Source organism: Convolutriloba macropyga, chromosome 14, assembly GCF_964194025.1.
Source record: "Convolutriloba macropyga chromosome 14, txConMacr16.3, whole genome shotgun sequence".
In the NCBI taxonomy this organism is placed as follows: domain Eukaryota; kingdom Metazoa; phylum Xenacoelomorpha; order Acoela; family Convolutidae; genus Convolutriloba; species Convolutriloba macropyga.
This window is the reverse complement of record NC_134481.1, coordinates 38,672,625-38,698,801: the sequence shown is the minus strand read 5'-3', so window position 1 is coordinate 38,698,801 and position 26,177 is coordinate 38,672,625. Positions and strand designations below refer to the sequence as shown.

General features: G+C 36.4%; 3 protein-coding genes across 5 annotated transcripts in view; 2 read left to right on the top strand and 1 right to left on the bottom strand.

Moving 5' to 3' along the window:
- Positions 1-20,411, top strand: part of LOC142353469 (synaptosomal-associated protein 25-like) — a 64,575-nt gene extending 44,164 nt beyond the window's left edge. For all 3 annotated transcript variants that reach the window (XM_075405722.1, XM_075405723.1, XM_075405721.1), the window contains one exon: positions 19,644-20,411. In XM_075405722.1, coding sequence (XP_075261837.1) covers positions 19,644-19,854 — 211 coding nt within the window. In that variant the 3' untranslated portion in view covers positions 19,855-20,411. The remainder of the gene's footprint in view (positions 1-19,643) is intronic.
- LOC142353468 (D-aspartate oxidase-like) lies at positions 7,945-9,316 on the top strand. The gene has a single exon (XM_075405720.1). It carries the CDS (start codon positions 8,129-8,131, stop codon positions 9,179-9,181), a length of 1,053 nt encoding a protein of 350 aa, XP_075261835.1. The 5' UTR covers positions 7,945-8,128; the 3' UTR covers positions 9,182-9,316.
- On the bottom strand, positions 11,501-15,373 carry LOC142353466 (uncharacterized). Its single transcript, XM_075405719.1, has 3 exons — positions 14,058-15,373; positions 12,063-13,170; positions 11,501-11,713 (listed from the first exon to the last, which is right to left on the bottom strand). Exons 1-3 carry the CDS (start codon positions 14,307-14,309, stop codon positions 11,616-11,618), a joined length of 1,458 nt encoding a protein of 485 aa, XP_075261834.1. The 5' UTR covers positions 14,310-15,373; the 3' UTR covers positions 11,501-11,615.
- Positions 20,412-26,177: the final 5,766 nt, after the last annotated feature.

Sequence of the window (26,177 nt, the reverse complement as noted above, 5' to 3'; positions counted from 1 at the left end):
GGTTTTCCCAATCCATTCACAGCTCATTCTAGGCCTAGTTTTGAATTAAATTTTCATTTCTCGCTAGTTTTTTTTGTTAACATGCGGCATTTTGACATTGTTTTTGTTTTTTTTTTTCTTATTTTTTTATCTGATTTTTTAAAAATGGTTTTATCAATTCACTCATAGTCCATTCTATGTCTAGTTTTTCTGTTTAGTCAATGAAAATTCTTTGAATTGTACGTCAGGACTTGTCCTGCTATGTTTTTTTAATTCGTCGTCTCCATCGATGATTCTTACGACCTGACTTCTTGGAATTGACTTCAGTGACTTCTATTGCTTTGCAGTTAAAATTTGTGTGTCTGACGTTATTTCTGCTTTAAGGTCAATTGCGTGACTTACCTCACTCACAAAAATGACTTCTGAACTCACTTATGGAACTTTAAATTTTATGAACATAAAATAGTGTGCATCTACGTAGTGCCCAACTCATGCCCTAGTTCTTGAGTATTAGTCTTGAGCTTTTGGTTTCGAATATCAATTTTGAAAAAGCTCTCTTAGCGCTTTTTCACTATAGACTGTTTATGTCAAAAAATTGACAGTCCGAATCTAACCCAAGAAGTGTAGTTGTCTATTATAGGACTGGTGGTCGATCTGTCTATCTTATTTCTTTAGTTGTTTCAATTCATGGAAGGCCACAAGCGTCTATCGCAGCTTTTTTCAGGCAATCTGCCGGCTATGTTACAAATTTATCGCTTGACCGTTTTTGGGCTTTTCTTCTAGAATAATTGGATCTATTCTGTTTCGGCCCCCCAGTGTTTTTTATGACCCCCAGTTACAATTTATATGTTTTTATATAGCACGTTACTATGTAAGTAAATAGCACGTGCACCTGGGGGTCATAAAAAATTGATGCTCACTAAGCTGGGGCGCAAAACAGAATAGATCCGAATAATCTTTGACTTTTTCACGCACTTCTTTTTGATTTGAGCGATTTCAATTGCTCTCACTCCTAAATAAAGTTTGTTGTTAAAACAAAACCAACTGTCAGAGAGACGAAAACAAGGCCCTGATAGCCGAGTGGTTAATGACTCTTGTCGAAGTGATGGAAGTGGACTCTAGAGGTCGGGCTTGGAACCCGACCTTAGTCTGCTGTTTTTGCACCCATAAAGAAAAATTTATCTAGGCTACAGCCCTTGAAATAAATTGCCCCGCCTGTCATTCGAGCAGTTTTTCCGACGTTGGTCAGTTTGTTTTTTTTTTACTTATCAACAGATCTAATCTTTAATTAGCAGCAAACATGCGTCGTTTTATTTTTGAATTACACTGTGGAATTTAGATGGGCTGATTGTAAACAGCCTTCTATGGTGAATATTTGGCTAGAAAACAGCTAGGAAAAGCAGAACAAATTTATTTTCAAATGTTAGTGAAATATTTAAAAATAGGGCGTATTATGCGTTTATACGTCATTTACGACTATGCTAGCGGGAATTTGTGTTGACGGTTGGTTCGGTTTTTTGATGAAAAAAATGCTGTGATTTGCTGTCCGCTTTTACTTCCAATTAAAGCAAAATAATATTCGTCAAACAAAGTTTCTCACATTTTCGATACAATTTCTAGGTACCTTTATTGAACGAGAGACGAGAACATAACTTGATTAATAATGACATCAAATTATATGCAAATTAGATGATTGGGAATTTGGGTAAAATCAGATAAAGCAGCATTTTGTTTTATAAAGAACATGTTAAGGAATCATAGAGTGCGTTCCATCGGGAATATCAGCATTTCACATTGAGAGAGCTAACACAGAACTAGTGCATTGAATATGTTGTTTTTGGTGGTAGCTTCAAAGGGGGTACTATTTACCTAGCCGCTTACAACCTCCCTTTTCACAATTTGTGCAAATGGAGTTGTATTTGCTTTTGTGTGGCTTTCCCAGTTTGACTTGTTACGTCATATATGTTCAATTGTGCTTCAGTTGGTAGAGAACAGTTGCTGCCTGACTGAAAATAGCATCAGTTTTTAAGCAAAGCTCATAGTAAATGCAACATAATTGAAACCGTTTTTCCTCAAATATATTGTCTTGAGCGAATTGGTAAATATTTACTGGAGATGAAAATCATGATTTATTCTCATTGTGAAGTGAGAAACGAAGTTTAGCGCTAAAATGTTTTGGATAATGTGGCAAGCGTTGATTCCCTTATGTTATTGAGTGAGTGAGATATCCTAATGTTATTGAGTGAGTATTTTTCTTAAAGATGTGGTTTTTGTATACCAGTATACCAGTAATTGTGAAATCTAAATTTTTGAAACAGCCAAGCCAACTTAAACGTGAGAGAATGACTTGAACGCAATTTCAAAATCTATGCAATTTTATTGTAAGCTTCTTTTTAATCCAATTAAATACAAATCATTTTCTAATCTTAATCGTTTCAGTTTTTAATTGAAGTTGAACGAAGTTCATAGCAATTATTGTAAACGTGTGTGTCTTAGTTGAACGTCTTAGTCCCATTTAGGCTCCCACCATCCCCGACTGAAGCAGGTTCCAATTGATTAGAGCTCCCACTAGTCGTTCGAGAGCAATTCTACCGACGTTTAGTCGGTTACGTTTTTGTAAAGCAGAAAATAGATTTCAAAATTTTTACAATCAACATGATTTTTTAACCTTAACTGTTATTTGAGCAGTGAAATTGGGCATTAGGGTTTCTGTTTATTCTCTTAGAGTCTTTCGTATGACTTTCTGATTTCGAAGTTTGTGATTCACCTATATTTGTTGTATTTGGTGTTTCTGTTTTTGACCTCTATTGTTGTGTAATTTTTTGCTTGTTCTCTCCCAGCGGAATAGGTGGTTTATTCTTTGGGTTATTAGTGTTTCCAAACTTTTTTGTCCCGTGAAAGTTTGGGGTTATATCACCAGTTTATTCCCGTCTCTTTCAGCAATTTCCTCCAGTAAAATAGGGTCTTCCGTTTGTGACCAGGGAGCTTTGGAAGTTGTTCCAGGCTGGTAAGCCAACCCAGTATTGCTGCTTTTTTTCTTTGGTAGTCCATTCTTAGCACATGGCCTATCCTTTCGAGAGTTCTTTTCTCAACTTTCCATCTATGGGTCTTTAATCCAAGTATGTTTCTACTGTCTTGCATGTTTACTTTCTCTTTCTCCATTTGAAAAAGTGGGGGGCTTTTTTTGTTACTCCAGATATGTCGGTAGCTTCTATCTATCCAAGATAGTAGGCTTTTTATCTAGCCTGAGTACCATGGCCGTGTTGCACAATCGAACACAATCGAAAATGCCACTTTCTACAAAATGCCAGTTTCGATAATTTGTGCGTGCATTCTTTTTGGTAGCTTGCTCTTCTTTAATTGACTTTACATTTTGCCCGTATCATTCCAGCTTTTTATCCTGTTTATGTACCAACCAGCAATCGAGCATCCTAATCTCCCTGGCTTCAGATGTTCCAAAAACGGCCCTTTCCTGTTTTGCCTCATTGTTTCTTTCTTCGAAACTTTCCATGACATCCTTCACTATTTGGACTCGTTCTTTGAGTTCTCTGCTTTCGAACACTATAACGGTGTCATCCGCAAAAAGGGATAGGGTGATTTTAATTTCGGTTGCTTTGCTGTTTGTTTTTCCATGTTCTTTGTCTGGAATGTTGCTCCCCAGTATCCATTTCCGTTTTACTCCCGTTTGGCCATATATCGCTTCGCATATACCCTTTCGCTCCTTATCAGCTATTCCCATTACTACTTAATAGTATATGTTAAATAGGCATGGAGATGTGGAGCAACCCTCTCGCAAGCCTCGTTCCGGGAGCACTCGGTGCTGCATTCTTCCCCTGCTTCGACCTAGTACTTGGTAGCTTCGTGTAAATCAATGATGGAATTAAGAGAGTTACCTTGCATACCGTTCCTTTTGAGCCTTTAACATAGTACTGGTGTATTAAATCTCGGGTATGCTTTTTTCACGTCAAGCAGTCTTGCTTTGGAGTCACTTGGATCTTCCGGGGGATCTTTGTTCTTCATACGGCGTTTCTTTAGGTCTTCTGCGTCTTCACTTATTCTTACCAGGATTTGAGTGGCATCTGATGTGGAGTGGCCTGTGCCAAAACCACTTTGGTTGCCGTCCAGAAGTCCTAATATTTCTGCCCATTGTATCAGTCTCTTCGACAGTATCTTGGCTAGGATGAGGCTCCCCATCGCCAGCAGGCATACTCCCCGGTAATTGCTTACGTCATTTGCTATCTCCTTTCGTATGTAGAGGAATGATTTGACCTGTTTTTAGCACTTCATCCCACTCCGGGGCTCTCTCTTTCTCTCATGGATCATTTTCTTTACAATTCTGTGGATCATTTTCTTGAGCTTTCCACATGCCAGCTTTATGTTCTCTATCCGGATGTTGTCCTTTCCTGGTGCCGAGTTCTTGATGTGTGAATACATTCATCTATTTCTTCGTTTGTGGGTGTTCCGTTTAGGATATCATTTTCAGTTAATGCTTTGGGGTCGTCTCGTTTACCCGTCATTTTGTGTACTGCACGGAATATATCGGCGGGGCTCGCTTCATATCGATCCTTTGAGACTTTTTCGAAGTGTTCCTTAAACTCACTGGTAGTGATTGTGGTGCCTGTGTCCGACTTGCTGTCTCGTGCTCCTAGTTGCCTCAGGATCCGGCACATACTTCCCATGTCATCTTTTTCGTTGGCAGTCATCAAGTTTTTTATCCCACCAATCTCTTTCCAATTGTTTAAGTCTCTTCTTCATGTTCGCCCGGGCAGTCTTCAAGTCTCGTTTTTTGCGCATAAGGATGTACTCTGGGAGGTGTTAGGATAAAGCTTCCTTTCGAGCTGTTACTGCTTTAGATATGTCACTGTGGAGTTTAGCTGGTTGATCCATTTTGCCCAACGTCCTTGGATTCGCAATATGCCTGGTTTTCTTTCCGCAGATCTCAAGTGCGGCCTTGCTTAGTATGCCAGCTATCTCACTCCAGGAGCTGTTTTCCGTGATGCTGTTACTTAATTCCTTGGTCTTTTTGTTCTACTTGAAGGCTTCTTTTTTATCTTTGGTTTTCTCTCAGTTGATGTTTGGGTTAAACCGTATTCTTCTGGCTATCCTCTTCCTTTCCGGCATTCTTATAAGAAGGGTAACTGACTTGTGGTCTGGCATGGAAATCTCTTCCACTACCTCCAATTTTTGAGCTACTTTATGGCGCTCCCCTTTCCTCATTAAGAAACCATCAAGCTCATACCAGGTACAGTTGCTCTTATTAAACCATGTGCCCCGTTTCCTGACGTTGTAATGAGAGAACCCATTGCAGATCATTTACTCCTCACCAATCGAACAAATCATAACCTGCCTCGTTTGTTGGTGTGCATGGGCTGTATCTACCATCCAATTCACTTCTCTCTTCTCGCCCAATGTGGGCGTTGTGTTTGCCTCCAATTATAATCTTGTCATTAGGAGTTCTTGCCACCTCACCTCGTCGTTGAGAGTATAGCGGTATTTAGTCTATTCCTTCTTGTCCTGTACACCAGAGTGGTTGATACGTTGAAATTAATCCCATGCCGTGTGTTTCAATGGCAACAATGCTCTCACTGAAACTTTTTCGTTGTCCTTCGATCCACGCCGCCAGACTAGGGCCAGTTATCAAGACACCACACTTCTAAGAGAGGATAATCGGTGTTTCGGTTTCTGACTTCTGAAATAAGTACTACTTCCCACCCTTTACGGTGAACATTCACAACGGCACGTTTGAGCCCCGCTCTGTTTCTTTTGTGCATAGAGACCTCTTGAAGATTCCAAGTTTTGATTCGTATGTCCACTTTTGGTGAAGCGGGATTGGGATTGATTGGCTTTTACGGCCTCTTTTTCTCTTTGTGCCTTGACTTCAGCTACGTATGGACAGAGCAAGCTGCTCGCCAGTCGCTTGAGAACATTTCGCCCGAAATTAATTGGTTACTTTCTGCAATCTGTGGACTATTTTCTGTATTTGATCGAAATGAGGAAAACTTCGAGTTGAAAAAGTAAAATGAATTGAAAAACGTCTGAAAAGCGGAATAGGCTAAACATTCTTTGGGGTTTGCTACAGATGCGAGAAAAATAGATCGATAATTCTAATAAATACTAATAGCTCAGCAAAAACTATAAATCAATATAAGTGGAAAGTTGTTGGACTCACCTACTTATCTTGATTTATACTTGTTTGAGTCACCCATTTATCTTGAATGGCATTGACGTACCATTGTTTGACTTATTAAAATGTTACCTATTGAACAGAAGTTTTTATATTTTAAATATTTTTCATAAGGCTAATAAAAGAATATGGAATACTTGATTAAATGATCATTGCACCCAGAACCGGCGCACCGGACAAAAATAAATGAAAAGGAGCTCGGCAATTTTTACTTTTATTTGGGGTTCTAAGTCTGATCGTATTAATATTTTACCGTCAAAGTTTTTGTATGACGTGACTTTGCTATATATTTGATAAACCGGTGGAAGCGTTACTACCGCCTGCCAGTTCGACTTCCATTATTGATTTTTTAAATGTTTTTGCACAGCGCAGTAGTCGGAAATTTTGAGATCGTCTTCAAAAGATATCAGAGTATTGTGGCATTTAGTTTTTGTAAGTTCAGATGCTTCCGTTTTTGATGTTTTTTTTGTTTTTGATCTAGCTCATGATATTGCAGATTCCATGTCATCCTAATTTTGGAAAGTGTTTTTTATGGGTAACAACTTGAATAATTGCTGCAACAATCTGGGTTCTCTGTCTTTGCGGTCTGATCAGTTTCTGGGTTTGTTTTGGGAGAAAAATGCCTTATTGGATTGTTAGTTTTATTATGAACTCTTAGTGTGCATATTTGCGCTTTCGACCACGGTGAAACTCGCCATTGCTCAGAAGTAGCTAGTGGTATTTGTGTTCCTCAGGTGATTGCTATATTTTTAAGTTCTGTAAATTTGTTAATGATTTATTTTGGCGTGACCTAATTTGGCAAATTGTTTTTTCACAACTAATTGATTTTTTTAATTAACAAAATGCTTGGTTAGAGAACTCGGTCAAAATCTGTTCTGAGTTTAGTTGATTCTCAGAAAGTCTTATTATGTTTAGGTTTGTGCCCACAAATCACCATGGTACCCAAGCAATTGAGTCTTTGCCTTTTGTTTGTTCCCATAAACACACACATAACGGGCGCTTGTTCGTGTTCATAATTACGTCGTATTGCGGTGAAAGTTGTTCAATTTAATATTAGATCTGCTTGGTAGCCTTATCACGTTTTTTCTCTTTTTTCGTTGATATTTTTAACATTGTTGTTTTCGAGCCAATATCAGTTGCTATTTACCGTGTTTAGCAACTGTATTAGTCCTGTTATTCTTTTTATTACAATTTTTGTCCCGTTGTTCTTGTGTGATGGATTTGTGAATTTTACGTTTCTTTTTAGTATAAAATGCTACAATTCAGAATTTTAGCTGCTGGACTCAATTGGGTAGAGTTGACTACTGCAAACGGTTCGCGAAGATTGATTGCATCTTTCAATCAAGTTTTGTAATAGTCTTAATCAACCTTAACATGCATTGCTATGAAAGGAAAGCAACCCTTCGTGAAATTGTAACAATTTGTCCTATTGACTTGAGAGTGCCATGCTTAATTGAGCGGATGCATTTTTTTGGTTGGTATTTTGAGAAATTGAGTACTGAAAGGGTTCATCTGTATTTAATTGTAGCTTTCCTTCCCCTCCAACAATTGTCCGAACGTGACTAGTCTTTTTCAAATACTTAACCCTATGAAAGTACGATAATGTTATCTCTGCTTTACATTCTTATTGCCCTTCATCTTCATTATAGCAGTTTTGACCTGATTTTAACTATTCACTCCTAGCAAATGTATTATCTCTGTCATTTGATTCACGTGAAGGGGCTCGGTTTCCGGCTTGTTTTATGTATCTAGTCAGTAATTGTCTCAGTTTGCTTTATCTTGAAATGCTCATGAAATCTTCATTCCAGAATGTAATATGAATACTATTGAGCTATTTATGGTGTAGCCTTATCAGAAAAGTTGATCACGTCACTTTTCTGCAATATTGATACGAGGTCAAACCCAACTATATGTTCCATAACTTTATTTTCAAATTACCTAATATCTCAAGTAAGAAGAAAAATTATGGTGAGAGTTGCGGTAGTTGGAGGCGGAATTTCTGGCCTCTCAAGCGCTTATAGAATTCTGACAGACTTTAAATCGGAACTTGAGTTAACTATTATCTCAGAGCATTCGTACGAGAACACGACCAGCAGAGTTGCGGCCGGTTTATGGCGACCTGATGAGAAGTACGACTCCGATGATGAAACAATGCAAACTATTAAGCGATGGTTCCGCGAAACTAGAGAGTACTACGAGAGCTTGGTTGCAGAGGGAATTGATTTTGAACGTGGAGTATCTATGAGTTTTCTCATCAAAGCAGAGGTTATTGACAATCCAACTTCTGAGCTCTTTAGAGATATAGTTCCGATAACGCATAAGTTGAATGTGGAAAACATACAGCAATTGTTCCCTCACGCAAAACTGCCAGAAGATATTAATCACGCACTGCTAAGTAGTATTTTCATGTGCAGACCTCGCATTTACATGCCTTGGATGATCAAAGAGATCGAGAAGATGGGTGGTAAGTTTCAGATAGGAACCCGAATCAACAGTTTCCAAGACTTAATTAACGATTATGACATTGTCATCAACTGCTCCGCAATGTCGGCTAAAACTCTGCTAAACGATGACTTGATGGTGCCCGTGAGAGGTCAAGTTACAGTTGTAAGAGCACCCTGGGTCAGTTTTGGAATCCAGGTCAACTTTTCATCCTATGTCCTCCCAGGAACCGACGGTACTGTGACACTAGGCGGTTGTTATCAAGAAGGTAACGAGGATCTCTCAGTTGACTACGATTTGAAAGAGACTTATCTTCAGAGCTGTTACGAATTTGTGCCATCGTTGAAGAAAGCAGAGTTCATTGAGGACATGGTGGGGCTGCGACCTCTGAGAAAGGGAGGACCGCGAGTTGAATTGCAACTGTGGACCCCCGCGCCTTGTAATGAGGGGGATGCAAGTGATAAAAGATTACCAATTATACACAATTACGGTCATGGACCAGAAGGGTGGGGTTTGCACTGGGGTACTAGCGGAGATGTCTTGAAGATTTTCACTGAGTGGATGAAATCTCAGTGAACTGTCGATTGACTCTCTGCGAATTCATTGTGAATTGCTGTATTTTTGAATTGCCGTTTTTTCTACCTTAGTAACGGAGAACTTATGCTATGAAATATTTAGTTTTGTAAATATTGAATTTGAAATTATTTAGTGCACTTTTCAATGACAGATATTACAAATTTCTAAAACTTTTTTCCTTCGTTTTTACTTGTATAATTCGACAATGTTTTGGATTGGTGGACGCTTGACCAGAAGTAGTATTTAAAGTTTTTTGAAGTAATGATTTGGATTCAGCTCATAACCGCTGTTGATCCATAATTTGTGACTAAATTTTGTTGCAATTTTACAGAGAGTATTTTTGGTTTTGTTCATTTTCTTTCTTACCTCCGTTTTCTCTCTTTGTTGTGTTGGTTTGTTCCCTCAATTTGCTGTGGTTCAACGAATTAAACCTAAACGTATTGCATAAAAGGGTTTTCGCCAAAAGTTGTTTTTTTAAACTTGCAACTCAATATGAAATTTTAATCACATGCTTTATCGTCTTTTCTAGCCAGATACTTCTTCATTGTTCTTTTTCATTTTGTCGTTTTATAGTGATTGGTGTTATTCGAAAGGATAAGCATATTATCTTAGTGATTGTGGTCATTCAGAAGGATAAGCTTCATGTTAGTGAGGGGCGTTTGTCATTTCCATCAAGTCGTTTCCGGAATTCCGGCTATGTTTTTTTATTTCGCTTTACCCTTTAAGCACGTTTTTCGTCAACGATTTTCACGTTTGACTTCTGAGTTATTTCACTCACTGTTTCAAGTAAATGGATTTTAATTTTTTTTCACTTATTGAATTACGCAATGTGGTAAATTCGGATTGAATTACGCAGTGTGGTAAATTGGGTCAATGTCAAAAAAGAAAAATCAAAAGAGACGGGATAAACCGATGAAGCCCGGTCATTAAGTCCTTATCGAAGTTCGTTCGAGTGTTTGCTAGCCGACTTTGGCATTAAACTTATTTGCGTTCAGTTTAGAAGCCCGAATTAAGTATAGTTTTAGAATCTAACTGAAGCTACACGCCAAATTAAAACTTTTTGACACTTAAAAAGACCAGTCAATTTGTCTTTTTTTGTCAATCACGATGTGCACAAAAGAAAAACAAGGAACTAGAGAATAATTTTAGCAGTTTTCTAATCAATTTTTTAATAATTTTAGCAGTTTTCTAATCAATTTTTTAAAAGAAAACCTGCTTTGCAAAGAGAAGAGTTCAATCAGTACGTAAAACAAAATTTCTTAGCAACTCAGTTTTTTCCTATGAAATTGCTTAGAAAAATGCTACAAATATTCTCTAGTTCCTTGTTTTTTCTCTTTTCGACAAACAGATGTTTTGGATTACAGCTTGAGTTAGTTCTTGGAGCAAGTTCATAATTTGCTTCGTGCAATCGAGCTCAAAATGCAAAATAAGAGCGTGTACTTAAAAAACTCAAGAAACTGATTCCCATCAAAATAGTCTACTCTACTCAATCTTACTCAATCTAAAAGAACTACCTTCCACCCTTAAACTCTACGTAATTCTGAAAATTCACCGATTGATATTCATCGATACAGAAATGCCGTAGCGGACAAATTCGTCTTCGCCTAAGAAAGCTCTTCGAATAACCAGAATCCTCTGACAGATTGTCAAATAACAAGCACAAAATTTGCCAGTTAGTGTTCTAACCTAATAATTAGAAAGATCCAATTGATTTTTTATACAGTACAAAAGCATACAAACAAGGGAAACTTTGGGATCAAAATACAAAGTTTCCTTTTTTGTATGTTTTTGTACAGCATGAAAAATCAATTGCATCTTCCTAATTATTAGGTTAGCTCACTTTCTGGAGAATTTCGTTCTTGTTATTTGACAAGAAGTTATGTTTCATGCATTCTGTCAGGTTATTCGAAGAGCTTTCTTTGGTGAAGACGAATTTGTCCTTTTCGGCATTTATGTATCGGTGAATAGCGATCAGTGATTTTTCAGCAATGTATATTTTTGAATTACTTATTTCGTTTTCTGGTGGGTATCAGTTTTTTGTGTTTTAACTACGCAATTATCAGTGCTCAACATCGTCTGTCAGTTTTGCATTAGATTTTAGGCTACACTCTCTTACTCCTTAAACTATAAGGCCAGCGCACATGTGTTGTGTAATTGGGAAATGATCCATCTCGGAGCGGCTTTAATTTTGTTTATTGGCTTAACCCCATAAACTTGTAAAAGGTCGGCACGATTTCTGCAGAAGCACATGTGCTCTGGCCTTATAGTTTAAGTTACAGACTGAACCTGCAGCTGTCAGGGTTTAGTTTAATTGAAAGATGAAAATAAAATAATCAAATTATTATTCTGCAGCAATCAATATTTACGAGCAAGTAGCAAGTAGAGGGATTTAATAGATGGTGTCTGTTTTGTGTGTTCTCTGTACAGTACATTCTTACGCCTCCTTTCCCAGATTGACATAGTTGGCGTTTGAGTAGAGACGCTCTTCTTCGTTTTGCAAAGTTGCCCAGCCAGAAGCCGATTTACTCCCAACTGAAATAAATTGAACCTCAATTAATATCATTGCTTCAATATTAAGAGGAAAATAGTGACACGATCTAGGCGTGTGTCTCGCTCTTGTGTGAGTCGCGCTTGAATGAGTTGTTCATTACGTTTCTGTAGCTGATCTATTAGATTATAAATTTTGCATTTGCGAAAATTGTTTTTAATTGATTTGGATTAGTTAAACTTCATTTTATCAACAGTTGTATATGGATTCCTAGAATTATTTGTTTTATCATTTGGGGTCTCGATTCCTGGTCGCACTTCGATTCCATCAGGGCCGCCAGTATCAACGCCTTAGTTTCGTTTCTGTATGGTTAAAAATGTATTTGGTACTTACAAATGTTGTAGTCGAAGAAAAAGCGCAGGACAATGTAGAACATGACAATGACCACACTCGCCACAAGTCCCAAGAAAGCCCAATGATAAAAGGACACTGTGGTCACCATCTCTCCTCCAAAGTCACCGATTTCAGAGTCGTCGTCGTCGTGTTTGCCTTTCTCAATGTTCTCTTCGTACCACTGCATTGCATAGTCGTACGCATCCTGGTAGTCTTCGTAATCGTCTGGCAATTTCATCCAGTAATCATAGTCGTCGTAATCCCATGAGTTGTCTGCAGGAACCTTGTTATCACTATCATCGTTTTCTTCATCATTAGTGTCATCGTCTTTTTTATCCTCATCTTCTTTATCATCGTCTTCTTTGTCTTCATAATCAGGCGCATCGTAGTAATCGAAAAATTTGTCATCCTCATAATCGTAATCTGGGTTATCCCAGTAATTGAGATCGAGGTCTCCAAAGAGAGCATTCCATTCTTTGTCATCGAACAGTTGACCACCCCCTGGTTGGAATTCATCTTCTGAGACAGCAGTTGTTTTGTCCTTAATTTTATCCAAATCGGTGGTTTCCGTTTTCGCTGGTTTGTTGTTCAAATTGAAGGTTGTTTCTCCCTCCACAGTAGCTGCCACATCAGTGGCTTCTGGTTTAGTTGCACTTATCTTGAACCCGACAGAAGCTACTGCTGATTGAGGTACTTTGATGTCTTTGACTGACGATGATTCCTCAACATGAGATTCCGCTTGTGATTGTTTGACAGTTGACTCGGTCACCTCGGTTTCCGTTTTGTCATTTTTTGGTTCTGTTTTTTCTGTTCTTGTGTCCCCGCTCTTCGGTTCTGTAACTGTTGCAGCGTCATCTTGTTTGGGCGGTTGTGATTCGACCGACTCTACTTGACTTTCTCCAACTGTTGATTGTTTTGTCTCAGCGGCGTTTACGTCGGTCAACGTTTGTGCGTTTTTAACCATGGGCGCACTAATAGCTGCTTGGTCTGTAGACGATGGATCGGAACCTGTTATTTTTTGTCCTCCTGTATTCTCCGCAGGTTCTGAGCTCGCAGGTTTTGAGCTCTCATCCTTAACTGTTGTTGGCGTCGAATCTGCAGTTTCAACCTAAATTATATTCCAACCTTTCACTACTGTTTCACACTATAAAAGTAGAAAAGCTTTGTGAGCTACGATTTTTTGGAAGGCATTGAGCGGAGAAGAGAAGCCTTTTCATCCTAACTCTTCCCGTGTGACAGATAATGTATCATCTAATTTATTTTGTGAAAATGAACCCTTCTAAAGTGTATGCTATCCATCCCATGACGTCACAATGCAAGCGATCCTTAAACTTAAACTTTGATCTTTGTACATAATCCGGTGATTTTGGGGGCGTTTGCTTATTTCCACTTTTTGGGACACGCTATTGGAGAAATATACAGTTAGTCTCCTGACATGCAATTAAACATCAAAATGCTAAATAGTGCATGTTCAACTTTGACTTTGAAACGCTCCATAGTGTTGCAACTTTTTGGGACAGACTAAAGCATAAAGATATTAATTAATGAATTAATTAGCACAGAGTGCGGCCGGTATATTTTCGTCGTTTTTCGACAATGCTTTTAGGGCTGTCTGAGACATGAAACTCAAACAAATGATCCTAAGTTAAGAGAAAACAACACCACCGTCCCTTATGTTTGCATGCGTTTAAATTGATATTGTGAATATCAAAGCAAGTGAAATGAAGACTCATGCTTGATTGAAATTTCAAAGCTTTGCAGCCGTCTGTCTCAACATGCCATTTAACTTGGATCAAAAGTAAATCTGATCTTCGAGACCTTTGAACCCCTTTTTACTCTTGACTGCACACAAGCGCACCTTTTTAGCTCGAATATAACTGAAATGTAATTGATTTACTTTTCAGTCATCAATTGAATTTGGTGCTCTTTTGTTTTGTCTAATGTTTCGTCTTTTCCTAATCTATTACATGTACATACAGAGAGAGAGAGAGAGACCTTTGGAGGATCCGGTTTATGGCTCTCGGTAGACTCTTGAGCTCCGGAATCAATTTGCACCTCTTTAGTCTGGCTCTTGTCTTCACTGCATTCCATTCGGCACTGACCTTCGCAGCATTTCAACTCCACTGTCCCCCCTACACATTGTAGGTCCGAATCACAGGGAGAGTTATTCTCCAAACAGGAAATTAATAATGGACTTGTTATGAATAATAACCAGCAAATTGTAATGTACAATTTCTCCACACTCATGTTTGCTTTCCTTAATGGAATTGTCTCGACTTTTAATCTAATCAAATATGGAAAATGTTTTGATAATGTCTACTAGTCAAACACCAAAAAAGGATCTCAACCTGAAATCTAATATTTGTATAGTATAATTACTGTAAGTGTATCGAAATTGCAGGTGTTTATGAATAAATGCTCAAAATTGCAGTGAATTATGATAAAACTGAATTGAATGGCAAAGACGTTTATTCAAAATTCTCAAGCTAACAACAATAAAAGCAAGCCTTCTATGGTTTACAACAGGTAAATCTAGTTAATGCAGTTGTTGTATATGGTTGCTAATTTAGCCGAGTGTGTATACATACGTGTACGTGTGGTGTGTATGGTAAAATATTGTCTTTTTCAAGCTTCGAGCGGCTAAGCTCTCTTTCTCTTGCTTTTCTACTGCAATGAATGTAAAGTGAGGCTAATCTAATTTTGTCTCGTGTTGTGTATTGTGAAAGAAAAAGAAACCACAACTATAACTGGTATATACCTGTCGATAATTGGAGCTATGGTGATGGTTATATGGCTAACTAGAGCAACACATCCAAATACTCTCAGTCTCGCTTCAGTTCCTCTTCAAGATTCAATTGCCTTCTGCTAGTTTGAACAAAAAAAATAATAACTTAATTGGATTGCTAACTAGAACGACCGCAGCTGGTGACGACGTATTGTTATGGTGTGAATTGAATGGCCAGTAATTAAGGGGTAGTTGAAAATGGTTCCAAATTAAAAATTTGCAGAAAAATGACTTCTGTGGCTAAGTTAAAGACGGCGGCCTCTGTAATTCGAATGTACAAATTTCCAATTTACTGAACAATTTTTTTCATAAAACAAAAGGAAAGAATTGAATGGCAACTGATCAAAAATACTGAAACCCACAATTGTGGAAAGAAGGTGAAAAGTAATACCGAGAATGTCTGGGCAATTGAAAGGTAGAACAAAAGGTATTGAAGGATTACAATAATTGTTATCGGTTCCATAAGTAAATAAATGACACTTATTGTTAGGGCTCTAATTTGTCGAGTTCAAGTCTGTAACGTAAAAGTTATGTCTGATATTGAAAGACAGCCAGCCCATCAAGCGTGGAGTGTATAGCGTGTCCCATAAAGTTGAAATAAGCGAACGTTTCAAAAGCCACAGATTAGAGTTCAAAGGTCAAAGTTCAAATCTAAAACATGTAGAAAAAATTGATGAATGAAAACTTAATGGAGAAAACGTTGACATTCAAATGAGCACATTGATGCTCAATTGCATGTTTATGGCGTTTTTCGAACGTTCGCTTATTTCAACTTTATGGGACAGACTATAGTTCTATAGAAGGGATGGCTAATCAATTTTTCAAGGATAGTCAGTCCCACAAAGTTGCAAAGCTATCGAACGTTTCAAAGGTCGAAGTTCAAATTTAAAACATGCCGAAAAAAACGATGAATAGAAGCTTAATGGACAAAACGTTGACATTCAAATGACCAAATTGATGCTAAATTGTATGTTTTTGCTGTTTTCGAACGTTCTCTTTTTTCCACTTTATGGGACAGACTATACTATAGCAAGTCCCATATAGTCAGTCCCATAAAGTTGCAACGCTGTCGAACTTTGAAAGGTCAAAGTTCAAATTTAAAACATGGAGATATCGAGCAAAACACTGCCCATTTGCATGCCCCGAGCTTTTCGAACGTTCGCTTGCGTTGCAACTTTATGGGACTTACTATAAAGTTCCTACGCAAGCGAACGTTCGAAAAACTTCTGGCATGCAACAACAAAATCCTGATATCTACATCTTTTAGATTTGACCTTTGAAATGTTCGATAGCGTTGCAACTTTATGGGACAGTTTCCAAGTTCAAGATTCAAAATATGCGGAGATCAGCACTTCGTTGTTAATTTGCATGGTAGCTTTTCGAACGCTTGTTAGCGTTACAACTTTATAGTCTGTCCTACTACTAACTATAGCACTAACTACAGTCTGTCCCATAAAGTTGAAATAATAGAGCGTTCGAAAGCCTCAAAAAACGTGCAATTGAGCATCAATGTGGTCATTTTAATGTCGAAGTTATCACAGTACAAGCGTTCAAAGTTCAATTTTAAAACATGTAGAAAAAGACGAATAGAAGATAAATGTAATATATATAGGCTCTCAACGGTTGTTTTTTTTGGCACTCTTGTTGTTACGACTGGAAGAGGAGTAATGGTGATCGTTTTAGAGGATGTTTTAGGCTTCTTTTAGAGGATATGTTTTTGAGGAATTCTAATGCAGCACCTGAAAATATCCGCTGAACAATGTCAATCCGCTGAATCAGCGCCAGAATTTAAGTGGTTCTTGTTCAAGTATTATTCAGAGAGAGCAAGATAAGTGGGTGCTAAAAATTTGGTCTGCAAGATAAGTGGGTGCTAAAAATTTGGTCTGAGCGAGCGATATTTTGTGATCACATGCGGGTTTTTCAAAGCGTTTTTTTGGCTCTCACTCGTAACTTTTTCTTCCAAAGGTGTTTGTCTCAATTATCTCAGCTAGTAATAGTAACTTTGAGATCATTTCTGAACCTCTGAGGCAAATATCAGACTTTAGATGCACTTGTGCTATTTTGTCATTATTTCACAGTTCACGTGCTTTAGCATTTTTTTTATTTTCATTTTTTTGGACTTTTCTGGTTGACCTTTGTGGTTGTAATGGTTTCGGTGATGAAATCGATTGATTGATATTTATACGAAGTATGTTTGTTGGAGGAAATGAAGTAAAGGTAACCAAATTTTAGCCCATTTTGATCTGTTTTGAGTTTTTTTACTGTATCTTTCGATTATAAGCTTTTTGCCATTGTAGTTCTTGTTAACTACTTAATTTAGAGGGTAATTATTTAATTTAGAGGGAACTTAGACAATTCATTAGGTAACGCTACAAAAAGTGGAACTTTCTTTTTATACTGAAATAGTTTTCACTGAAATGAATAATTAATTGTGTAACTACAGGGTATTATACAGGGCGGCTCTCACTGAAATTAATATTCACCTTTGTATTTTTTTGAGGTTTTTTTGTTTCTTCCAGTTGTTTAGTATCTCTCTGGAAAGAAGCGGGTGGGTCACTGGTTGAGCTGAATAATTTTTAAAGATTTTGGAAAAATTTTAAGTATCGCGCTTGCTTTGTCTAGCAGTTGGTAGTCGGTTACTGAAAGTAAAATTTTGATTGCTTTTGGTTTTGCCAATAATAGATTCGGAGTTGCAACATATGAAGTCATTATCCCAGATATTTTATCAGTTTTTATTAGATGTGGCTTTTTATATTAGTTGTACTTCTGTTTCAAAACAATTACTAATATTAATAGCCGGCGTCAGCCTCTCAAACGGCTTTTTATTAAAGCGCTCTCATTTGTTACAATCCAAAAAGTTGAATTGTATTGGGGAGCTGTCTTTTAAGATCTGTTCACACATTTCCAAGATTTTTGAAGTGAATTTGGAGTAGTGCTTTTTGTCACGCCGAAACAGAAAGTGGAGCAATAATGCGAGAGGTTTTGCGGCGTGAAAATTTTTTGTTCTAATTTTAAAATAGAGTAAGAAGAACGGTGTTTGAACAAAACTTCGCTTTCTCGCTGGTGGTTTTTTGCTCACATGCGGCATTTCGACCTTGACTTTCTGCTTTTTAAAATTTTTTGATCTGTTTTTCTTAGAAATGGTTTTCCCAATTCACTCATAGTCCGTTCTACGTCTAGTTTTTTGTTTAATCAGTGAAAATTCTTTGAATTGTACGTCAGGAGTTGTCCTGCTGTTTTTTTAATTCGCTTTACCTTTTGATCACGTTTTTCGTTTTACACAAGTCAAGATTTTCAGGTTTGACTTCGGACTTACTTCACTCATTGTTTCAACTGAGTGGATTTTATATTCTTTCAAGCTTTGAATTACGTAATTTAGTGAATACGGTCAAAATCAAAAGAGCAAAATCAAAAGAAACGCGATAAACCGATAAAGCCCGGTCATTAAGTTTTTTTTGAATTAGGTTATCGAAGTTCATTAGAGCAATTGCTAGCTGATATTAGCATTAAGCTTACTACCCTTCAGTTTTGAAGCTGAAGTAAGTATAGGTTTAGAATCTAATTGAAACTGCACGCTGAATTAGAACAATTTTCGGAACTGAGAAAAAATTGTCAATTTCCATCTCTTCTTTTTTCTTTTTCAGTCCCGAAATGCGTCTAGCGCGTCAACGGCGGCTATTTTCCAGCAATCTGCGGCTATGTTAAACTAGGAGGTTAATTTTGTTTAGTGAGTAATTGGCTCGGCGCTAAGTAAGTCTCTACTTTGAGTCGGTTCCGGAGTCTTCGTTGATCCCGCTCCGCTGATCCCTTGTCCGCTTGTGTATGATATCGAGTGCAGAATTTAAGTAAGGCCCATCGGAAAAAATAATATATGTAAAAAGGCAATACCTTTAAAAGCATTGTGGTCTTGCATGGTCTTAACTGAGAGTTTTATAAAATAGGCTTTATTAAATCAAATTTAGGTTGTGCTCAACTGTTTTTCATAGGTTCATGACAATATGCCAAAATACCCAATATACCAATTGTGACAAGTTGAAAATTAGGTCTCAATCAATTCTAGTTAGTCTCTTTAATAGAGATTGAAATCGGGGTGAATTAACTAAGGTGTGAACAAAACATTTTAACACCTGGTATTTCCCTCGATTTTAATCTGAAAACCAATGGGCTCATAGATGTCAGGAAAATAAAGCTGAGACTTATTTGTTAAAAGCAAAATTATAACCATTGGCGTGTTAGTTATCTTATCAAGACCCTAAAGGGGGCAATTAAAGGCAATTGAAAAGTGGATCGAACTCGAGAATATTTTTTGCTTTATTTATCTTGTAATCAGCATGATAACTTCCAAAAACAAAGAAATATTGGTTGTAGAAGGCCAATGAGTTTATATGAAAAGAGTAATTAAGTTTACCACTGCCTGGAGTTTCTCGAAATATCAAAGCTGCAAGTGCGGTGTTTCCGCATTTTCACAAGATGGCCAATATGTTAGCATACACTGTGCGCACAATCCTAGTGCTTCTATTGGAAAGCCACCCACTCGAAAAGTCATAACAGACCAAATATCTGAGTGAAAATATAACGTCCGCAGCAGCCGTAGCCTCCGTGATGTTACCTGTAACCGAAGTTCTCTGGAAACAATATGCGTTGCCGTCGATAGTGAATGGGTTGAAACTGTTACTGTGCTTTGCAGAGCGTACACCGGTTTGTAGTTTTTCATTCATTTGGAAATTGTGCAATTAAGTTTTCTGGTCGGAACAGCTCCAAGAGTGACACCAACAAAATACAGTTTTGCATTTTAGGATCACAAATGACGCTCGCGAGGACGAGATGGAGGAAAACATTAATGCAGTGAGTGGAGTGATCACAAATTTGAAACACATGGCGACGGACATGGGCAACGAAATAGACAGTCAGAACAGACAGCTGGACAGGATCAATGAGAAGGCAAACCTGAACAAGAACAGAATTGAGGAGGCCAACAAGAGGGCCACTAAGATACTCGCAAAGTAACAGACAACTCATGAAAGGCCACACAGAGAATCCCCTCACACCCACCCCGCGATTCATCCGTGACGTATATTGAGACCCTTTAAATCTTGTTGACTTTCAGATCTTGGACATTTTTGGATTCAGAAAGCGGCGCACTCAAATCTTGACAACGGTTAGATTTCGAAGTCACAATATCCCGAAATATCTTAAGATCTCGACATCATCAGATATTGACAGCCTGGACATCAAGTATCTCCTAGCAGCTCAAAATCCAAATTATATTGACCATCTCTCCGTCAATATTTGATTCTGATGTCTGAATGGCCAAAAGATTATTGATACTGAAACTGAACTGAATAATTTAGCAGTCTATATTTATTTCGGTGCTGGGACAGTAGTTTTTTACTGACATTGTGCCAACAATGATGTGTAACCGATTGGGAAATTCAGCAGTATAACTCGCCCATAACTCATTTTGTGCAATAACTAATTTCAAGTCTGTAATATGTAAGCTCGTTCACTGTTTGCCTCATAATGAAGACATCAGTTAAATCTCGTTTTGCTCATAGCTCAATTGATCTTTGCTTAAAATTTATGTTAACTTCTACTTATTTATTTTAGAAAGTCGGAAAAAAAGTTCGAACTGCTCTGAGTTTAAATGCGAACAGAATTGATCGTTGCTCAGAATGTTTGAAACTCTTATTTGTTCACATGTTAATCATTTATTAAAAACGGAAAAGGTTTTTTGAACTGCTACGAGCAAAGCGAGCCAAAAATCAATAAAAGTAAACAATTATAATTATCATTGTTTGAGCGTAGTATTCATTTGAGTGTGGGTATATACCTGTTCTGTCAAATATTTCACCCATTGGCCTCTTTTATCTCTATCCATGTTTGTTTGTGTGTTTGTTTCTACCTCTCATTAACGAGACCCAAAATCAGCTTTCCTTCTTTTAAAGTACATCAATTGTTGTATCCTCTTTTTCTCTCTATCTCTGTTAACTTTATTCATTTTTGTATAAATCAACAACACAAATAACCGACCTGTATCTTGGTGTGTGTGTATGTTTGTCAATTTATGTATAGAAAGTAGAGTGAATTTATCTTGTAAATTTTCATTTAAAATTTATTCCAATTTGACTCAAATTTTACTCGACATTCCTGTTAGTGTAATCAAAAATATTTATTAGCATGTTTAGATTAATTAGTAATTTTGTTTTTAATTTTTATGTCGCGTTTAATAGAACGCATTTTAGTGCAATTGATTGTGACAAATTGATCAAAATCGAAATCGTGACACTTCTGAAGTATAATCGATCAATTTTATTTGCAACAGATTTTGGTTTACTTTTTACATTTTTACAAACAATAATGAAAAAATTTCAGTAATATTTCGATTCATTTGTTCTCCTAAGTGAAATTCTGTCAATTTTTTAAATTATCGCTGAAAAGTCGAGTTGAACAGTGAATGAATGCAATTGCTCAATTTGTCACAGCCCCTTTTATGAAGTCGAACAACTCTATTGCAATAAGGGTTCTAGATATGCTCTAAATTTGGCTGGTCCAATAATTTCTTTGAAAATCTATCGTTCCATCATTGTTTATATCTTTCCCCATGTTAAAAGTAAATCTTAGAAGCATAATTGAGTGCAGTCTCTAATTGTTGTAATATTGGGAAATAACCCGAAAAGTGTTTTTAAGTACATTAATTTAACAAATTTGAGACTTAAGATATCGCACGGATCTAATATCACCCCCTTCCCCCCCCCCCCTCCTCTCGGCTTTCTGCCTATCATTCTATAGTAGTTGACTGACCTTTTATGTCTGTTTATTTTTGTACAACTGAATGTTTAATCTTTGTAATTACAATAAATTATTGATAACTTAATTATAACGAGCTCCCAACCTTAATGACGTTTTCCGAAATGAAATATTATCATTTCTATGATTCTGGAAATATAGTGGATAATGTTTTTTACCTATAGAATGTTTGCACATATAACGAATAGAATCCGAAAACATTGAAAAATTTTGATCACACTATTTTAGGTCTCAAATGCATTTGGCCATTTCCACAATAGAACCCTCCCCCTGTTCAATGAAGCTTGACTTTATCGCCGTTCCTCGTAACCCACTCTTATCACATATCTGGTCTGCATTTTATTGGGGGAGGTGGAGCAATAATGGAAAGAGGGAAAAGGCCAATATTTAGGTTCCATTTTTGAGTAAGTGCTTGAATGCTTCGTTTTAATGTGCGTTAAGGCTGGGAGTGATTTTTGTATAACCCCTGTGCAATAATGCGTTTTTATATGAGGCGGCTTTATCTCGACCAGAGTTGGCAGGAGAAGTTGCATTGTTATTGCACTTGAGCTTGTCCAGACATTTCTGCGTGTATACGTGTGTATGTATGCGTGTGCTCATTATACATTCCGCATAAATTACCCCCACGATCCCTCCAAATTTATTGCACTTTATTCCCATCTTTTGTGTGCAATTTTCCGTCCTTTATTCATAATTTATAGCTTAGAGCACAATTCGGTCTTGATTTCCAAGAGCCAATAGTTTCGCAAGAGGCGCCGAAAAATTGTCTGAATTGAGAATCGATGCTTATTGGGAAGTTTTTGAATGGTTGTCAAAAACAAAGCAAGTATATCTCTCAAGACCGCACAGATTTCAAATAAATATTCCACAAAGAAAATTGGCAGAAAGCCTTTTAATGTTTAATAAAGTTTCAAATTTTTATTTGCTGTTATGTGGTATGTAGCTCGTTTGTGTAGAGAGAGAATCAAATGCTCCGATCAAATCATAATTCGTGCAATGCGCAAAGGTTTTGTTTATTTTTCTATTTCTTCAACTAAATGTAATAAACTTTTTGGTATTTCTTCTCTTCAAACTAACAGAATTGTAACAGTGTGATGTAATATTAAGTTAAAACATAATAGACTGTTCCGCCCAAGCAATTGTAATATGGGATTATGGAGAATTGACAAAGAATTAGCCTCAGAAAAAGGATAATCTTTATATATTGGGAAAAGTTTTGGCTCTGTCGTTAAAAATTGAGATTTCCTGTTCGAAATTTTTTAGAATTGTTGTAAAAGTAACCAGACGGCTCGTGCTAGTCTGCGTAGCATAGAAAGTTGGAACATGCCTCCCTAGCTTTGTCAAAAAATATTTTCTTTGCCAAAAGAACAGAGAATTGATTTTTTCCGATTCATCCTGGAACTACTAAATGGTTCTCGGGGAGATTTTTTGCGTACTCTGCACTTATCAAATGAAAGGTGAAAAATTTATTGAAATAAATTTGCAGATGCCTTTAAAACAAAAGATTTGTGTTTAATTTCTATTTCACTTTTATCGTTATTTCCTCTATGTCTCCTATTATTGTCAAATTCCTGAACTCAAAACTGATTTTTTCGTAGACTATTCAAAGTTGACGAAGCTCAAATCATACTGAAGACATTCTTCGAATTTAACTCGTCAATTCAGAATAGGTATCATGAAAAAATCATCAAAATGATTTCTTAAGTATTTGAAAAATAATTACTTAATTAGCAAAAAATACTTCGTTTTTGGTAAAAGACGCGTCTTAAAAAGAAATTTTCTAATTTAGTTCGATTAAACATTTGAAGAATTTAGTAACCAATGCTTACAAAACATGAATTCAGAAAAAAAAACACTAATATTTTCAGTTGCTCAAGGCAATTATGCATATTTTTGTTTAGATTTTGAGACCCATAATTTCTTTTAAATTTCTTCTTTTAAATGCCCCTGAAACTGCAAAACAAAAAAAAATCAAGTTGTTGGAAAATCAAATTTTGAATCCAGTTTTGTGAAAAAGCAAATTATTGGAAATTGTTTAACTTCTAAATATTAATACCTGTAATGTTCTGCAAAATTTCTTAATTTTCAAAAATTCAGAAGTATGCTAGAAAAATTAATTCTTAAACAGAATTTAGGAAAAGAGACACTAACAGAAATCAGAAGATTTATTCCAGATGTTTTCTAGTTTGTTAGAAACTGTTTCTTTTTGGAAATTAAGTTCAAAAATCTTTGCCCTTTATATATGACGAAATTTTACATAGTTTAACTAATATTTTTTTCGTTACAGACTCTTTCAGAAACAAAAATAATTTTGTGCTTTATGCAGACGATGTAGATACGTTTGCTAGTTTTGAAGAACACGGATGACCTTAATGCTATATCAAAATGGCTGGCAGGTTACAAATTGACACCAAACATTCGAAAAACTCAGTTTCTTTTACTGGGGACAAGTTGTTTGGAATGAGCTAGTGTTGGAGGAACAAAGGAGTGTGAAATACTTATGTATTAAACTTGATAACGATTTCTCTTTTTGAGATCATATAAATTAAGTTTGACAATAGTGAAATCACTTCATTTCTGATTTTTTTCAAACTAAAAAATACGTCAGCAGAACGTTGCTTTTAAATATACACAAAAAGTATGTGCAACCACAGTACACGTAAGGAGTTCTCTCTTACGTAATAGGAAATAAGACTGATCTTTAGAAGTTAAACTATCAGCAGAATTTTGTATGGAGAAATTTCGAATTCCCTAAAGGAAAAGAAATAAAATCTAGTAGATCGGAAAACAAAAATGCTTTCCTTTTTGAACTACACATATTTAAGCTTCTGAAACTATTATCTAAAGGTGTGAGAAAGGAACACTCCAGCAAAAAACAAACGGCATGAAATTTGAACAGCTCTGAAGCGATGCTCAAAAGGCAAAATGCCTCCTAGAATTCGTTCGGTACAGCGTTTAAAAACGAATAAAATTTTTTACACGTTTGTTGTTATTATAATTGTATGGAAATGAATTTATTATTGTAAACTGTTAATGACATTTTCTAACGCATTGAGTGTTGCACAACTGCCATACACGTCTTTTAGTCACGAGGTTTATATTCTAATTTTTTAAAAACTTAAGACAGGGAGAAAGAAAGGGAGGCAGGGAGAGAAACCGCGAGAAAGAGAGGGAGAGAGAGAGAGAGAGAAAAGGAGAGACTAATATCTGGGAGACATAGATTCGAAAAAATGAAGGGCAATTTTTTTAAAGTTAAATTAACACTTCTTTGTCTGAGCAACTTTTCTGCTGCCATTTACCAATTGCGGCTCACTTTAAGCACGAGATAGTTACAAGTAGGTTCTTCTTCAGACGTTTCGATTGTCCAGCTTTTCAAAATGATTTCAATTAGACTCGTTGCGGTTGTAAAAATCAAACCTGCGATAAACTGATGTAGGTCTTTTATAAAGATATAAGATAAAGATGTTTTTGGAAAATTTGAAAATGAAGCTGTCAATTAAATCTAATGTCTATCTAGTTTAAATAAAAGGAAACTTTCTATTACGCCAAAATTTCAAAATAGTGAAACTAATCTAAACAAATCTAATCTAAACTAATCTAATTCGGGAACAAACAGAAAAGAAAATGATCGCAAACTTTTATGTTTTAAAAAACAGATCCATTACAAAACTTATTAAAAAGAAGGAATTTTATCGCAAAAGACTACGGGGTGATTGTTCTCAAGAAGTTTTTACTTGAGAAACTGAAAGTGTCATCTCTCGCAGCAACAAACATCAATCCAGAACAGTTTTTTTCTGATGTTTTCAACCAGTGGTGATTCTGTATAACATAATTGGTGTTCGCAAACTAATGAAATCGTCAAACAATCACTTAATATGGTTCCACTTGAAAAAAAAGAACTGTTTGAAACCGGTGAAAAAGTATTTCCAAATTTTTCGCCGGTTCATGTAATTACAATCGGAGTCTTGCGAAAAATTGTTGGAAGACAATTTGACCGAAGAGAATTCAAATGTTTTTCGAAAGACACAAAATAAATGAAGATTGCGTTCTTTTTTATGGGAAACGATATAAGTCGGACAGGAAGAAAATTTTCAGGCCTATTTCTTTTTTTATTAGTGACAGTGAACCGCATATGCCGTCAAATGACAATCCATCTTTGTCAAAAGGACTGAATAAATAGCAATCTTGAAAAATCGTGATTTACTTTTAGTTACCTGCCATTTAATAAAGAGTCAGCGATGTATATCTGTCAATAATGTTACCAGCTCTTCCGTATGCTGTTTTTGCGATTTTTTTATCTGATCCGCAAAAAAGTTCTGCAACTCAAACACAGGTAAACCACAACAGTTCCCGTTGAGCATTTAGATCGCTTTTTAAAAGACGAGATGTAAATGATGATTTCCAATTTGATATAAAAAAAGATACAAGAAAATAAAACTTCCCAAAACCAAGATAATATTTCAAAATGAAAGTCCAGTTGTTGAAAAAGAAATGAAATATTGTTCGAGCTTGTCAACAATAGG